This window comes from Rhea americana, unplaced genomic scaffold, assembly GCF_003343005.1.
Source record: "Rhea americana isolate MKP2758 unplaced genomic scaffold, rheAme1 scaffold_57, whole genome shotgun sequence".
NCBI lineage: Eukaryota > Metazoa > Chordata > Aves > Rheiformes > Rheidae > Rhea > Rhea americana.
The window spans coordinates 297,723-315,061 of NW_028186723.1; the positions used below are offsets into that span (position 1 = coordinate 297,723).

The 17,339-nt window shown below is 41.0% G+C and overlaps 1 protein-coding gene across 1 annotated transcript in view; it reads left to right on the plus strand.

Moving 5' to 3' along the window:
• The window catches only part of RBM20 (RNA binding motif protein 20), a 65,914-nt gene that overhangs the window by 46,407 nt on the left and 2,168 nt on the right, over window positions 1–17,339 (plus strand). Inside the window, exons 4-14 of the mRNA XM_085319113.1 lie at window positions 548–609; window positions 767–858; window positions 1,188–1,279; window positions 3,110–3,253; window positions 4,539–4,670; window positions 5,970–6,049; window positions 7,024–7,708; window positions 9,565–9,663; window positions 11,084–11,747; window positions 14,210–14,329; window positions 15,315–15,436. Of these exons, the coding sequence (XP_085175239.1) occupies window positions 548–609; window positions 767–858; window positions 1,188–1,279; window positions 3,110–3,253; window positions 4,539–4,670; window positions 5,970–6,049; window positions 7,024–7,708; window positions 9,565–9,663; window positions 11,084–11,747; window positions 14,210–14,329; window positions 15,315–15,436 (2,292 nt within the window). The remainder of the gene's footprint in view (window positions 1–547; window positions 610–766; window positions 859–1,187; window positions 1,280–3,109; window positions 3,254–4,538; window positions 4,671–5,969; window positions 6,050–7,023; window positions 7,709–9,564; window positions 9,664–11,083; window positions 11,748–14,209; window positions 14,330–15,314; window positions 15,437–17,339) is intronic.

A 17,339-nucleotide genomic window follows, 5' to 3' on the forward strand; every position in this document is an offset into this window, starting at 1 on the left:
GCTGTTGCTCTATTTGTTGGTGTTTAATACACTGACTCACTTGATTCATAAAAGCGTTAAAAAAAAAAGAAAAAAGAAAAGCTAAATGCATTTCCTTTACAAGCTTTCCTTACTATTTGAAATGAGTAAGGGATATCCTGGCTGCCCTTTCTGCTGAGCACCCATTTTATGGACATTGAAAGAGTTGAGGATGCTTAGGGCTTGCAGGGTGAGCTCTTCAGCTAGCATAAGTTAACTAATTTGATAGAAATAAACATTGGTTTAACAACCAATACAGAGAAGATCTCCTTTTGTAAAGTAACTGACAATTTAACCTACAGATAGTGAATTTGTAAATGAATGAATAAATATGAATGTAAATGAATGAATAAATAATGAATTTGTAAACTTACTGGGTGAAAGCGTACTTGGCTCCAGTATCTTTCCGTTTGATCTTCAGCATGTCAATATTTGTTTTAGAATAAGGTAAGCTGAATGGAGAAGCTGTCTTTTGTAAATTTGCCTCAGGGTTTTTTCCTGTGCTCACCATCTCTTTGTTTCAACATAGGACTGGGATCAGCACACTAAGGGAAGTCTTCACATCCAAAAATGTATGGCTTTTTCAGATAAGTAAGTATTATTTTAGAGGCAGTCTTCCAACTGAATTTCTAATGGAGCATCCCTTATTTCAGTGGCTTTACACTAAGGATTTACTGCCTAATAATTAAGTTTCTGATATTTATGGCACATAATGCATGTTCCTAAAGTTCTTCTTTTTCTTTTTCAGCACTGGTATCCGGTGCGTATTAAGTTCAGCAGATGGAACATTGCATTTATCTCCAAATAATGCATCAGTTTTCAACCCATCTAGTATTGAAGGTGAATGGTTGCGTGTGCAATAACTCAGAATACTTTTTTTAATTAAAAGGAAAGTCAGTCTTTGGGGGAAAAGCGAACATTTTAAATAGAATATGATAAAAGCTTTCAAGGTAAACATTTAGTAGAAGATGTGCATGGAGAGACTAAAAGGCAAGATTGTGCCTTTTAAAGTGTGAATTTGTCTTTCTTTCAAACAACAGAGCAATGTATCATTTGGTACCAAAACTAGAAAATGAAATCTGATATAAATGGGGCATTTCCTACTGAGCACATCAACGCAGCTAATATGAGTCAAGATTTTCATGAAATGTGTGTAATCCATTATTTAGATTATCCACCAAATGTCGGCTCATCTTTTATCACTACATCAGCAAGATCCTTTGGCCAGCCAGGTCTGACATTTTCTTCTCTTCCATCAGGGGTAAGAGTGAGTATTTAAGCCAATTATCTGCCTGTTTACATCCTTGTAGAAGCCACTTTCTTCTTACTTGAATTAAAAATATATCAATTTTAAGCTTTTGTTTAGACAATAATCTAAACATTCGAGTTACTTAAACTTACCTGCAACTCTTTTGTGCTTTTGTTTTGGGTCAGGTCAGAGCTTCATTGTGGATTTTTTTCCATACTGCGTGTTATTTGCTTGTTAGGAGAGACTGAGGGGGAGTCGGGCAGCGGGGGAGGAATGCTCCTTTTCATCAGGGCTGTCGAGCTAGCAGTAAATGAAATTACTGCCACTACCAGTGTCGTTTCTCCTTAGAATCTGTCACTATTTATCATTTAAGCTGCCTGCAGAAGTCCTCCTTCTGAATGATCTGCTGAACTATGAGAGACAGAAGAACTAATAGCTTTTGATTTTTCTGGGCACTGTAAATCCCCTTTTTCTTCAGAAGCTCACTGGGGAGACAGGGAGCTATATCAGAGGTGTTAAGATTGAGTTTGCCAGCTGTCATTCACCCTACAACCCAGGTGGTATATAATCTTTTTACACSTTTGCATGGTAGTATTCACTTTCAGCTAAGCTGCTGCCATTTAACTGGGCAGCGGGAGATTATACTTGACCCTGCAYATATCATAAATAAAGTATTCAGATTTCTGGAAGAGCTTGCTACATGCTATCTGTTTGCAAATAACCCTTTCCCTCTACAAAAGGCAAATAGAGTGCTACAAGCCTCCTCTCAGGCATGGAGGGCCATTGACCGTGCAGGGATGGGGCTGTCAATTTTATTATTACCTTTAGAAAAGATTCATGCAAAGGTCAAGAAAGAGATAAAGAGTCTGATGGCAAGAAAGCAAGAAATGGGAAAAAAGAAAAGATATAACAAAAATGCCAAATTGGAGGGGTGAAATAATATGGCAAACTGTATGAGGTGCATTTCCATGTTATGCATCAAATAATTTGTTCAACAAATCATTTTTGTAGTGGTTGCCCAACTGCACTAGCAAGCCCCTGTAGAAATTGATTGCAAAGAAATTTAGCTTAAAATCTTGTTAAGAATTACACTCAATACCCAACACAGAACAGCTCCTTTCACTTACTGACTGCAGATACGGAAGGTGGGTATTCCTGTCCTGGTTGTTATTTACAGCTATAATTAATGAATGGATCCAGTTTAACTACAATCAGCTGACAAGATTTTTGCCTGGTACGGTTCATCCATTCCTGTAGTATGAGTGCCTGACCACTTCCTAATCATGAATTATTGCAGTTTTACAGCACAGCATTTTAATATAAGTCATTGCCAGTTGGGGAGGGGTAACATCTTACAGTAATCTGATTTAATGCACTGCTGAGTGTTTGTCAGAACAGCAGCTAAATCTTCCTAATCCTATATGTGCTTAGCATACCATCTCTTAACAAGTGAAACAAAGAAAATGAAATATATTTAGGTAGAGAACGGAGGAAGGACTTGATCATCTTGATCAGCCCCTGGTGTCCTGAACACCTCTGTAGTTACTTTTTGTGGAAATATTATTAATCCTGTTGCAACTAGAGCCTCTCCTCTGGAAATCCTGTCTGGACTTTGTCATGCCCAGGGATAGAGACTCCACTGCAAGCTGTATTTCAGCTAAAGATACAAATGGAAAGAGATACATTTAAACTAGGATGTTAAACTATAAGATTTTTAAGAAGGCTATTTGTCCTTAAGTACACAGAGCAGAACAGAAATTTTAATTTTTTGCAGAAATGCAAGGTCTTACTGAGTAGATAGACTATCTAAGATAAAAACATATTTTTGATTTTTTTTTCCAGTTTCCCCAAAGGAAGTCTACACTGGGTCGAGTGGTTCACATCTGCAACCTCCCCGAGGGAAGCTGCACAGAGAACGATGTCATTAATCTGGGACTTCCGTTTGGGAAAGTCACCAACTATATCCTCATGAAATCTACTAACCAGGTATGGCACCTTTGGGGCCGCTGGTGCTGACAGATAAATCTGTGGGGAAGAGCTGTTTGTAACAGAGAACTAAGTATGTGAAGCCTGCTCTTCGAGTTTTCAAAAAAACCTGCTCACTGAAAGAGATGGTGACATAAACATGCCCACTGTCCTGCTAGACAGGCTTAAAAAAAATCTCTGAACTAAGAAATGTTGTAAAATTATACTTTGTTTTCTCTTAATTTGAAAAATATGAATAACTTTGCCTTCTTCTCCTAGTCAYTTGTTAAGGTTGTTTTCAGGCTTCTATGGTTTTGTTCTGGAGAATTTCTTGCTTTCTCAGCCATCATTGTAGAGCAGCACTAGATGTGGAGGAATCACTAATACCCTGTTCTGATTCAGCTGTCCTACACCAGGCTTAACAGTTGTCAGAGCAAAGGCAGATCAGGCAGTGGTGTAAGCAGAGGCRAGCAGCAGGGCCTCCAAGGCAAGGCTGCACTGTGCGCTCAGGAGCACGTGTGCTGGAGGAGGGCTACTGCCTGCTCACCAGGTTGGGGAAGAGCTCTTTCTCCAGGATGATTTTAGACCCTTGGTGGTTAAGACAACTAGTGGTGGCAGCTGGAAAATCTTCTCTCACATACTCGCAGCAGGCAGAACAGATGGATGTGGAATTCACTCCAATGGGAAATGTGTGAGATCCCAGCATGTTTCCAAATGCAGTCAATACACAGATGTGAGTTTTCATTAGTCAGCTAAACCGAAGTCGCATCAAACACAATTTTCCTGAAAATAAAAGTGCTGTTTAACAGCATTCAGATTTTTAAATTCTTTTTGGCTTTTGTTGCTAAGGCTCCTTGCATTCTGGTATTCTGCTTTTCTCTGGATACTTAGTGGTTCTGCAAAGCACAGCCAGCAGCCTGGGGAGCAGTGCACACTGCAGCACGGCAGCTGTGCACCCTGGCAGCAGCTCACCACAAGTGCAAAGATCGGTGCTGAAGCTGGGAAAAGAAAGATCAGATTCCAGTCATTTAGGTTTTAACTGAACTGTCTGCTTCAATCTGTCTTTTTAAGTTGCATATCAGCCTTCATAGCGGGGCCGAAACCATTATTTTTAGTTAAAAGGAGGGTGAGCAGAGGATTGTATGTTATTATTTTAGTTCCAGGGTTGAAAAGCTATCCAGTTCTGTACTACCAGCAAATTTTACGTAAGAAGAATCCAAATGAAAATTACTGAACCGCCTTTTCTCTCTTATACTCTGTATTTTTAATATACAGTAGTTATTAAAGCTCTCCCTTTTTTTGCTAGGCCTTTCTGGAAATGGCTTACAGTGAAGCAGCACAAGCCATGGTGCAGTACTACAAAGAAAAACCTGCTATGATAAATGATGACAAATTGCTTATTAGGATGTCTAAAAGATACAAAGAATTACAGCTGAAGGTAAGATCAGATTCCTGAGTTACCATGGCATGTCCATAAGAACACATCTAAAAATCTTTGCTGAACACTGATTTCTGATTAATGCTTTACTATTTTGGGAACAGAAATGAAGAAAGATAAATTAATCAATGTGTGTTAATGATCTTATATACGTAACTGCTTGCTATTGTTCTAAATTTTAGCCATTTGAAGAGATCCCATTTTCTYTGGTTCTCTCATACCATTATTTCAAAAATTCCCTTCCAAACATTCTTCTGAGCAGCTCCCCAAACTGCTTGTCTACAAAGGTCAGAAATACAGCCAAGTGTGAAGTGCTACAAGTCAGTACTGTAGGCCGTCCTTCTAGACAAGCATCTAGCCTGATGCAGTGCTTTCCACTGCTTGCCTGCTTGAGCCATTACCGCAGTCTCCGTGCCTGGCAGAGGTGGCGGTGCTAAGCATCACACTGATGATTTGGTCTTTGCTTTTCCTGTGACTGAGCAAGAAGTTAACTGAACTGCCTGAAAAGCAAGATGTTTTACAGAGATACAGAACAGAGGAATATTTGGTCTTTGGACAGCCTGTAGAGAATGTGACATTTGTGCTGTGAATACCTGAGTGATCTCCAAAAATCACTGCTCTTGAGAGCATATTTATGGGAGCTTATGTACTGTCATATATAATGCTATAGRAATAATGTTTTTCTTGAAGACTTGGACTGAAATTGGTGATGCAGAGCTGAAAGGACCCAACACAGCATAAAATAGGTTATAAAATAATGCTGTAGTGCTCCAAGTTAAGAGCCCTCTCTTGCACCTAGTTCTTCTGAAGCTTCTGTGTCTACACATACTCTTTTAGTGCCGTACTCCAGAATGAGCTAAACCCTGAAATGAGATGAAGGCAGTTCATTCCGAAGGGCAGAGGGAGGCTGATATATCTGTTTTATTCAGGTATTAGAATAATGGTCTGGTTCATTTCCTCTTGCATCTAATTCCTAGAAAATATACTGTGGTGAATGCGTAACAGAGACGTACAAGGTAGTTTTCACAGCCTATTATAGAAGCCTTTCTTTTAGTATAGAAGAATGTGGTGACAGTGCAACAATGTAACAGAAWTTTTTCATTTGTACCATTTGACTGCTTTGATTATTTTTTTGAGATACTAGTTGCAGAAAAGACTGTAACAAGAACACCGAATCCAAATATTTCTCATTAGTCGTACAATGAAATGATACATGGATGCTGTTTCTTACAGGATGCATCACCTAAAATAGCTTGGAGGGTAGTGCAGCATGCTAAACAGTGCCTTTGTCTTGCTTAGAAACCAGGTAAGAACGTGGCTGCTATCATCCAGGACATCCATTCGCAGAGGGAGAGGGACCTGCTCCGGGAAGCAGACAGGTAACTCTACAGTGGCAGTCCTGCCTGCTGGCTTGCCCTGGGGTATACCCTGCTCTCTGGACATGRGACTGCAAGTCCGGGCAATGCAGAAGGTTTCTGCATATTTTGGGATTGAGACTTGGGTAAATCTTTAAGCCTGCAAGCAGAATAAGCCTTGTCTGTGTGCTTCCCTCTCCATCTCATTTTATTTCTTATTTTGGATTTAATTTTCAAATCACTGAAAAGATACAAGTGGGTACAATAGTAGGTGCAGGACCTAGGTAATAAGATCAGATTGAAACTGTTCGTTATGAAAACACATGAAATATTTTGCTCACTACTCTTTACCAGTTACTGCTGCTGCTGATGATGATTATTATTCAGAAAATATACTTGGCATTTGAAGAACACACAAAACAAGCTGCTCCCCTCTTCTCCCCCTTGTGTGAGAAGTAGAAAGGCTAGGGGTGCTGGAAGACCTAGAGGGACAGAGCCAGTTCAGATTAAAATGTATTGGGGTATATTTCTGATCAGACTGGCTTCCATTAGTAGTTTCTGGACCTTCTAGGAGAAATGGAGAGGAACTGCAATTTTAAAATGCCTCTTTTTAAACAGATGACCTGTGTCACTTTTGCCTCAAAGATGCTCTAGATGATTGAGTTGGCTGTTGTTGTAAGGCTACTCACATATTATAAGCTTGTAATGCTAAATCCCTATGAGAGGTTTTTAAGAATGAATGAATACATTCTTGAGAGATCTGTGGGGATTTGGTTATCTCTGTGTGTGTGAGTAGGGCACTGCCTTTTCTCCTGCTCACTGTGCCTGTGGCTGTGCAGTGCACRTGTGTGGACGGCCTGGGAGGTTAAAGGTTTTCCCCGACAGTCTCAGGTGCACACGTATCAGTGTGGTTCCTGGTGTGTTCCCAGCGTGCAAGGACTCCGTGTGGATCACAGTGGGTCGGACAGAGTTACAGCTGCCTTCTCCCTCTGCAACAGRTATGGCACAGAGAGGCCCCGCTCTCGCAGCCCCATAAGCCGCTCCTTGTCGCCCAGATCCCACACTCCCAGCTTTACCTCCTGCAGTTCACCCCACAGCCCACTGGGAACCAGCAGGACAGACTGGGGAAACGGCAGAGAGTCATGGGATCAGTCCCCGTATTCAAGAAGGGAAGAGGAAAGAGACGGCAGAGAATGGCGAGAGAATGGGGACGAGAAGAGGGATAGGACTGACACGTGGGTACATGAGAGGAAACATTATTCCCGACAGCTGGACAAGTTTGATTTGGATGAACGGATTGAAGGAGGCAGAGGGCACAGAGAAAAATATTTAAGGAGTGGTTCCCCTGGCTCCCTTCACCCTTTGTCTGGCTACAAGAGCAGGGAAGATGACTATTACAGAAAAACCTCTAAGTCAAAATCCGACAAGTTTCAAAGGCAGCTGCAGGAGTTACCGGGGAGATCTAAGAGAAAGGAAGAGGCAAAGTTAAGGGAGCGGAGACATTCTTACAGCGAGGACACTACGAGGGAGGAGATGGCTGAACAGAAGCATAGCAAAGCAGCTGAAGGCTCCAGGCAAAAACTCAGCGATAAGAATAAAGTTAAGAAAGCTGAGAGAGACCAAGAGGAAGATGCTGTTATTGAAGGCAATGAYGTGAAGGAAACCAAACCTCCTGAGAATGAGGTAAATAGAGGTTGCAAACTGTACGTATTGARAAGGTAAATGCTGAAATAGTGAATTTTTTTGAAGTATTTTAGACCAGTTGTTATTGGTATGGTGCTGGGGACATGCAATGTTTTACCATTATGTAATCAGGGAGTATATTTCTAAAAGAGACCTTGAGAGGACAGCTCATCCACCTCTTTGCACTGATCTCTTACACCATTCCTGTGTTGGGTACCTGGACATCATCTTTCTGTTTTATGTACAGAGCCTCCAGRTAACCAGTAAGGAAATGGAGACAGACAACTGAAAACAAAACCAAGTGAAAATCTACTGCTTGGATGCAGGTTGTGTATGTAGGGACAAATTGGCCCACAACATTCTCTTCCAAGCCTGTGTGTTTTCCCCTCCAGCTGCTCTCTCTGCAGCTATCACCTCCTTTCCCTGCCTGCGATGTGGAGCAAGTTATCTGGGTTTAGTAGTGCTTTACAGGTATAGGCAATRTTTGTAGGAAAATACAGGGAATTTGTTGGTTTACTGCCAAAATGGGGAAAGAACTTTTAAATCTGATGTGACACATTTTATTTCAGTCGGCTCAGCAGAGTGACTTGTCTCTAGCAATTGTATGTTCCTACTCTCAACAGCACGCTGAAGGGAGCAGTGGACAAGACCCCCTTGGCAGAAGCATTGAATTGGATTACCCATAAAATAATGAGATGTTTGGGATAAAACTCTYGCTTGGTGAAGTAAAAGTGTCTGTCACTTCCCAGATTCTCCTCTGGGAAAGAGTGGAGAGGGAATCGCTCAGGGATGCCTCATTCACTCAGTCCCAGCACAGCCCATGCTCACGTCCCCACTGTACTGGGATCTTGTCRCTGGCTTACGGCCAGCTTGCCTCCCCCAGGCCCTCCTGGGGATGCACCCCCTCCACCCGCCCACAGGAGGCTGTAGAGCTGCTGCGCTGACTGAGGTCCATCTGTCGCTTGTGACTTTGTGTTGCCAGGGCTGTTTTCAGTCGTCTTTAGTTGACCTTGCATTCTTTCTTCTCATGCGGGGGAAAGCTTGGTAGAAAGCTCTAGAGCACGTAACTTGGCTAGCTAACGGGCAGCACCGCTACCTCATGTCGTAGATGTCTGTACCATCTTTAGTCATCCTTATCTTTCGGCTGGTGTTTCACTGTGATGGATGGCTCCTTGGAGGATATTTCTCYCTTATGTACAGAAATGTCAGTCCAAGCTTCCCAAATCACCAGTGTCACACACTCTGTACATTTTTCAAGTCATTTTGAATTGGCATTGTTAAAGGCGCATCTCTCTGGGGACTACAGCTAGCAATTTAATAGGGAGTAATAGAGCTGACTGCTCTTGAACTCACGGTTTTGCTCCATACCTCTTTTACCAAGTATTAGGTAATACAGTGATTTTGTTCTTCTAAAGTATGAACTGTGAGAGTAGTTGCATTCTCAATTGATCTAACATTAATAAACAGAACAGTTGAAATCTTTTGCAGAATTTTATCAGTGCTGCTCTTCTAACCRTGTCTGAGCCAACATAACAGACGTGAATAGAGAACAGAAGAGAGAAGGCTGGAAATTTTAATGAATTCACATTTTTCCCCAGCTGTCTTCCAGCCAATTCTATGATATAAATTACATCTCTCTAATTTTGTTTCGATTTATTTTTCTTAATTCTTTTTTGTGCAGCTTTGCTAATGCAATCCAATTCTTGGGTCTTTTCCCACAGTCCAGTTGACTTGCATAAACTTTAAAAATAAAGAATGTGACCTTGTGAGTGACTTTGCTTCCATAGATCCAGAATAGAAACATAATAGAGCACCACTGTGTGTTGCTATACGTGTATATGTTGTATTTATTTTAGCTTGGAAGAAAGGAACAAGTTCCAGAGAAGAGCTCACCTTCAGTTAATAAACAAGGAAAAGAATCTGGAGAGATCATGGAAAACACGAGAAAAGAGAAGGTTAGTTACATATTGTTGGTTTACCTTCCATGATAAAATGAGTGAAAACCCAGATTTGGTAGTACATTTTCSTAAATGAAATATTAACTCCCCAATGGAAGTCATTAGTTTACGGAAGGGGGTTGTCTAAATTAACTTGCCTTATATTGACCTCTGCTTTAAGGAGTAGCTTTTTCTGGAATCCCCAGAGCTCTTTTTTTAGTTGCTCTTTGCCCATGTACCTTGCTTCACAGGCATAGCCCTTGGCACTGACAACTGCAAGTAATGTATGCCCAAATGAACTGTGTAACTTTGCAAACTGTGCCCCAAAATAGGAGACACAGTAGAGATTAGCAGGGAAAGAGGAGATTAACGATGAAAACTTTTCAGAATATCGGCCCTAAATAGACCATAGATGGTGGCTTGTTTTGATGTCTCTATAGCACCCCTGCTGCAGTATTGCAGCAGGGCACAGCAATGTTCTTGGAATTCCTCCAGCTTCATATCTCTAGGGTCATGGGTTGATGGTCAGATACGGAAGCTATTGATATCTGCTGCTGTAGAAAACTGATCTCCTGGCAAGAACGGTGTCGACTCCCAGAGTTTTCATGTTGTTTTAGGATTCTAGGAGGGGAAGTGTGGGAGCGTCTACACAGGAGAATACAGATTATTAATAGATTATGTGCACACGACGATTCTGGGAGTTGAAATCTAAGCTGCACCAAATGCGTATTGAAAGTCATATATACCTTATAATTCTAATTCTTCTGAAATCCAATATTAGTGTCTGAGAATCCTAAATCTATAACTGCATGTTTGAGGTATTTCAGATTATAAACCTTTGAGTATAACTGTAAAACTGATTTTTCTTAAGGTCTAGGCCAGCCTCTACCAACACAGTCCCTGGCAAAGGGCCCTTGCTGGTGGTAGGAAATGACTACAGAAGGTAGCCACATTTTCTCAGTCACTGTAGGAGATTAAAGGACCTAATCCAGCAAAGCAAAAGCTACAATGGCTAGATTGGGGTGCAGTATATTCTCATTGTGATGCCTATTTCTGGCCACCTTGGGATGGAGTTAGAGAAAGGGGAGAGGATTATTTCCTCGGGGTCACAAAACGGAGTATGACTAGTGTGACAGGTTGTGCCTCGTTCTACTGTTCACCAGAAAGCAGGAAGTGGGAGACTGGAGAGACATATTCCCCAAGGCAATTACAGGATCTCACTAAGGTGAAGCTTATATGATTATTTTTAGAAGATTGCTTGTTCTTGTAAGGTTTAAAATCATAGCGCCAAGGCATGTTGTTCTTTGGAACTAGGATAGAAGAGGGGTTAGGCGTGGCCAATTCAAAAGTCTCCTTGGTTACTGATGTTCAAAGATCACTTTTAACAATGATGATCTATAATCACTAATTTCTCAAAATTTTTACATCTTTTTGACAGGAACGAGACTGGGAGAGTGGAAGTGAGATAGAAGGTGAGACCTGGTATCCTGCTAACATGGAGGAGTTAGTGACAGTAGATGAAGTGGGAGAAGATGATCTAATTATGGAGCCTGATATAACAGAGCTTGAAGAAATAGTACCTGTTGATCAAAAAAATAAAGCCGTCTCAGAAATGTGTCCCTGTATGTCAACCATGTTAGAACTGAAAAATGATCACAGCCACTTAACCAGTGAAGACAAATTTGCCCATAAAGCCTTAGAAACAAACTTCAGATCAGCAAAGGGCAGTGTAGCTTCTTCTGGTGTCTGTCAGGATGAGGAGGATGATGATAATGATGATGTGGTTACTGAAGCATCAAGCCTAAATCTGGACCCTGACCAGAAGCCAGAGGAATCACAAGACCAACCTGCAAAGGAGTCTGATCATCAGCAGAAGGAAGGGAAAATTGATAAATGCTCTGACATTCATTTAGAGCCTGAAGATTGCCATATACCTTCTCTTCAGCTGAAAGAAGAGACTCTTCAGCTCCCTGACACATTTATAGATGATTACAAACGGATGGGATCACAAGGAGCTGAGAGTAGAGAAATCATGGAAATGCTAGTTAAAAATGCTGGTGAAGAAACAAGACATGGGAGCCAAGAGTGTTCAGAGGCCAAGGGTAACTACTGTTTTTTTTTCTTTTCAGCYTGCAGAGGGCCTTGCATGTTTCCTCTGACAATAGATTGAAATTTATTGCTAACCAGAATAAATGTTGCTAATAGAACCAAGACTTGTCCTTGGAGCAGCTCAGTAAAAGAACCCCATTGCCTTTTACCAAGCTAAATCATTAGAGGCTTCGTCACTGGAGCTGAATAGTATAAAGGAAATAGGATAAGCAGCTTGCAAGCTTTCTGCAAGGCATAAGGTGCTATAATTGTCAAATCAGGGTTCACATGAGTTTAGCTGAAGTCTTTCGGTGCCCTGCTAAATTTATTTTGAATTGTCAGTGAAATGAATGACAGCATCTGAAGGTCAGCAGAGAGGTATCGCTCATGTCTGGCTGGCTCTACTCAAGGTGGGTATTCTTATGCACTGTATAGAAGTGCTAATAACATGGGAATCATTTGTAGATTGTTACTTCTTGGTCCCTCTTCACACAAATACATGCCTTTGGTTAGGACTTGCCCTATCATCTTCTGTTATCTACGTCATGCTGCCTTTAATATAACTGATACAACATGCTGTGAGATAGTGCCAGTAAATGTAATCATAGCTGCCTATTAGTATTTTTGCTGCCAGAAAAAGGGTCTTGAGTGTCTAAAATTCACTTAAGTTCCCTGTCAGTCCTTCAAGTGGAACACAAGTGAATGGACTGGGTATAATGAAAGGAAGTGGAAAACCATATATACCATGTTGTCCAGGAATGCTCTTTTTTGGGTGTTACCGTAGTCTGTGTGATGGAGAATTTGTGAACAGAAGTTGCTGGAAATTTCCTGAGAGTGCCATTTTCCAATAGAAAATGCAGAAACATTTAATGTAAATGTCTCACTTTGAACAAACTTCTTCCACYGGGATGGGTTTGAAACTTGCTTGGTTTTCAAAACTCACGTGTCTAGCCTGAAGAGAGCTTACCAAGCTTTGCATCTTTGGAGATAACGCTGCCATGCAAATTCCCCAGGACTAGAGACTACAAAATTTCCAGGATTTTGGGCCAGCTGGCTCTGCTGGSCTGCCCACTTCATGGGCAGTCAGCTTACAGGAGAGCTGGGTATCCCGAGAGACAGTAACTTGGGCATTTTGAGAACCTGGAAACTCCAGGGGAGCTTGTGCTTCYCAGGCTTCTGCCTGGATTTGACGTCTGGGATCCTCGGTGCAAGGCAGGATCTGTGGGCTCTAGGCTCTCTGCTAATGCAGCTGCCAGCTCAGCAGCCCTAGAAATCAACTTAGGCAGGACTTAAGTTGCAACAAAGGCCCTGGGTGTCCTGCAAACACCCCACTGACACTCACGAGTTTTCCAGGATCTATTCTGCAGAACAGGAAACCTGTGGTAGGCTTAAAGTTAACTTGAAAGCGAACCAGTCAAGATTTTGTATTATTTTCTTTTAAATCATATATTAGGTGTATTTAAAACAATGGAGAGAATTTCACTCTCATAGTTAGAAATTGCTGATCTTTGAACTACAGSCTTGAAAAAGCAGGAAGGGTTTGGTTTGGGCAAAAAATATATTTGTTTTATGAGAAAACATATTCCTCATCTAGGTGAAATGTGCAATGCAAGAGGAATTTTGTCAGGTAAGGAAACCAGTTCTTTGATGTAAGAACTAAAGAATAGGAATCAGACCAGTCTATTTGTAATTCTGTTGCTTTGTGATAGCGACTTTCTCTTTTTCTTTAATAAAAGCAATTCACATACTGGGAAAGGAGAATGTCCGTCATTCTAGCTGGCTTTATCCTCCTCAGCAAATCAATTCACTGTTCTCTATACCTTGAATCTCTGCCTGTCTGTTAATTTTGATCAGCAGTGACCAAACATCACTTCCCTACTGGCCACATACCAAAATCTTTGAGGGACCAAGAGCCATAAAGCAGAAACCATCCCTTAGGGAGCTGAGGATGGGAGCAGAGTGCTCCATGGCAGTGGTCCTTCAGGGGTCCTGCCAGAGGAAGGTTTGCTCTGCGTATGTAGCTAGCTCCTGAGGCACTTGGGTGATTTGCCTTCAGCAGGTCCTGCTGGCTCCTGGCTTTCTCTGCAGCCCTGTATTAGGGCAGCTCTGTCTCTGCTCGCAGAGCTCCGTTTGAGCCATGTGTTGCTGTGGAGCTGCAGTCTGACCGTGTTTGTGCACAGGCTTGTATAATACTATAGATCCATTGAGAGTTTAAAATGTGAAAAGAAGAAAAAAACATAATTGTCATGCAATTAGGAATAGAAGAATGATCTCCTGGGAGAAACAGGGCTGTGTGCATCAGTGTAGTGTAGCTATTGTCAGTTGCACTGAACAAGCRTCTTGTTTGAACAGAAAAGCACTTTTGCAGATTTTACTTAATTTATGGCTCCACCCAGAGAGTATTTCCAAGAAGTTTAAAAATATCTCTTTAAACTAATAAACTGTTTTCATTCAATATATTTATTCATTTGTTAAGCAAATTCTAGGTACCTGGAAATGAGACCTCTTGAATACCCSGAGGTAGACTCTAAGCGAACCCATTCTCCGCCAGGCTGGGAACAAGAGGACGTGTTCACAGAACTCAGCATTCCCCTAGGTACGGTTCAACCACAGGTCTCCATCRGCAGGAGATGCTGCCCACTGTGATACCTAGAAATTACGGCAAGCTGTCACTTGAAGGCTACTTGCTATGTTTATTTCTCAGCTAAATGTGAGGAAAAAGAAGAGACTGTGTGTATAAAAGAGCCGTAGCTGTTTAAGAGAGCTGGGCTTTCAATTCTAGGTCATTATTAATTTCATTCCAGATAAATGGCATAAGGTAGCATTAGTATCAGTATGAGAAGAAATAAGCTCTCTTGAAGTGAACTTCTTTGTCTCTAACCTGAGCCTGCTGCAGGGAACATGCGCAGTAACCAAGAAGCAGGATAAATTGCTTTGGCTGCTGTTAACGCTTTTGAGACCACGGGGCAGGCGCATGCACAACCCTACAGTGACAATTCAGTAGAAACTTTGGTCAATGTCAAGGAATGTTGAGAGGAGGAGGATCATCCAGTAAATTCTCTGGAAATTAAAGAATTTAAGTCTAAGACGTMGGGTATGAACAATACTTAGTAATTTAAAAGTCTTTGTCATAAAAGTGTTAGTTATACTTTTTAGAACAACCAAAAGTATTTGTTATATTGTGTGACCACCAATAACAAGTAAAACACCTGGGAGAACTACATCTTTAAGAAGAATTTGCCTAACGTAAGCATGAATTTACCACCAATAAGTACTGTAGCTATTCCAGCCCTTGAAGTTACACAGTCAAGTTTCCAGTCAGCATTATGTGAGAGAAGGTATATTTTAAAATATGTATAATGTCTAAGAGAGGAGATTTGCAAGRTGTATTTGCAATGCATATGATTTTAAACTGTGGGTCAGTATTGCAAAATTAGGTAAATCAAAGAAAATCCAGTACTCACAGTCTTCAAATCCATGWCACTTAACTAAATAACATCTTTTTTTCTTTAAAAGCAAGTTTATTGTTGGGGAGAAAGGTTTCARCTGACATCCTAATGTAATTCAAAATCTCTCTGTAGGTGTGGAATTTGTGGTGCCAAGAACTGGGTTTTACTGTAAGCTCTGTGGACTCTTCTACACAAATGAAGAGACAGCGAAGACAAGTCACTGCAGAAGTACTGTTCACTACAAAAATCTTCAGGTAAAAACAGTCTTGAAATTAGCTGACAACTAGATATTGGGGTGGATTACATTCAAGTTCCACGGTGCTATAGAAAATTCCTTTTTATGGTGTGGAAAGAATTCAGAAGAAGTTAAGTGTATATATAAGCAAGACATTGCAGTAGTTGTGGGTATTAGCACACTAAGCTCTCACTGCTGGGTCCTTGAAATCAGCTTCTGGATCATAAGTAAAATGCTCCAAGAGATCATTTTCTCATTTGATTTATATTTGGTCCTTGTCACCAGCACAGCGTGCAACTCAGGCCATTTAATTCTTTGCTCTTAAGAGTTCCAGATATTGGTGTTGCTGGGAGTGAGCCCAACATCCTTTCTTATTTTTTGATTTCATTAACATTAAACGTGTCACTTCTTTCATAAGGATGATATTTTTGCATTAAAGTGAATTTCTGTAGCATGTTTCATCACACAGTATTACATGATGCACAGATATCCAGGGCGTTTCCTGTGAGCAGCTGAAATCTCTTCTCTCAGCTACAGAGCAGCACAGCTGTTTAACAGCGCAGAGTGCCACTAGTGAATAATTTCTGTAAGGAGATGCAGAAGAGTGTAATTTATTGTGTAATTACTTGTATGGTTTCAATAAACCTATACCACCATGTTTGATAATAGCACATAGAAACCACAGGCACTTGCAGTTAAAGAAAAAACCCTACCTTGATCACTTTCCAGATGCGCAGTTGGCAGTATCAGTCATTGCTGTTCATGACCGCATGAGCATTAACTGCCCAGTGCAGAGGACTCTTCGGAAGAGGCAACCTTGTCCCTCATCTTCTCGAGTCCCTGACTGTGCACAGGGGTGTGGACACTGCACAAGGCAGATTTGCTAGCAATGTAAGCAATGCCTTTGGCATTTGCACATTTGCAGCAAAAGGCATGAAAGAAAAAGGTTGCCCCTTCTTTGCTTCTTCCCCCGTCCATCATAAACATTGGAGTTCTGCTTCTCTTCAAGTAATAGCCATCTTTCCCTAGCTGGCTAATAGGTATTAACTTTTCTGTGAATAGTTTTCTTTAAGTAACAGAAAGTCAAGTCATTTCTCTGGGAGAATTTTCTTCTTGACTTTCCTGAAGTTAGTTAGCTCTAATCATACAAAGGCCTCTGCCTTTTAAAGTTTTTGCCTTCAGAGCTACTGTTTGCTAGTAATGGATCTTCCAAGTGTAAGCCTGAAGAACAGGTGTCTAGTTTGCATGTCTTTTTTGTATTTCATACAAGAAAATCCAGAAGGATTCAACAAAGGTAGCACCACTGAGTGCAGGCCATGTGTCCCATGTGAGTCTGTCCCAAAGAAACTTATGGTGCTTAGGGAAAGATTGCCAGTCTACTCCCTGTCCCAGCAATTGGCACTGTAGAGGAGGCATTTTTTGATTTTCTAAGATATTTTGTCAAAGTCATGGAAAAAAGGTCCAATTAAAACAAAGTCAGCATGAAAAAAACCTTTTTTCTCACCTTTAAGACATTTCCCATGAGGACTGTGGTAGATTTCTAAAACTGACTTGAGAAAAAAGCATAAAGATCACAAGACCAGTTAAAATTAAATCTGTCAAATATGGTAATGAAAACACACTGTTCTGCGGAGCTGTAGCTCTTATCTTACTAAATTGAGGAAGTGAAATGTCTGATAGATAACCATCCAACTTTTGTCCATTCAAGTGGAAACACAGCAAATTTTAAATAATTGTTCTGCATTACTAGAACCCTTTTTGTTGTAGTATTGCTCATTTATGCACTCCGCAAGAAACTTCAGTCTTCTCCTATGATGGAGCAATTTAATGAGTGTACCCACCAATTTAAGAACCATGGAATCTAACTTGCGCCATATCTTAACTTATGGGACTACTGCTACAGCCTGTGTCTTCCTGTTGTC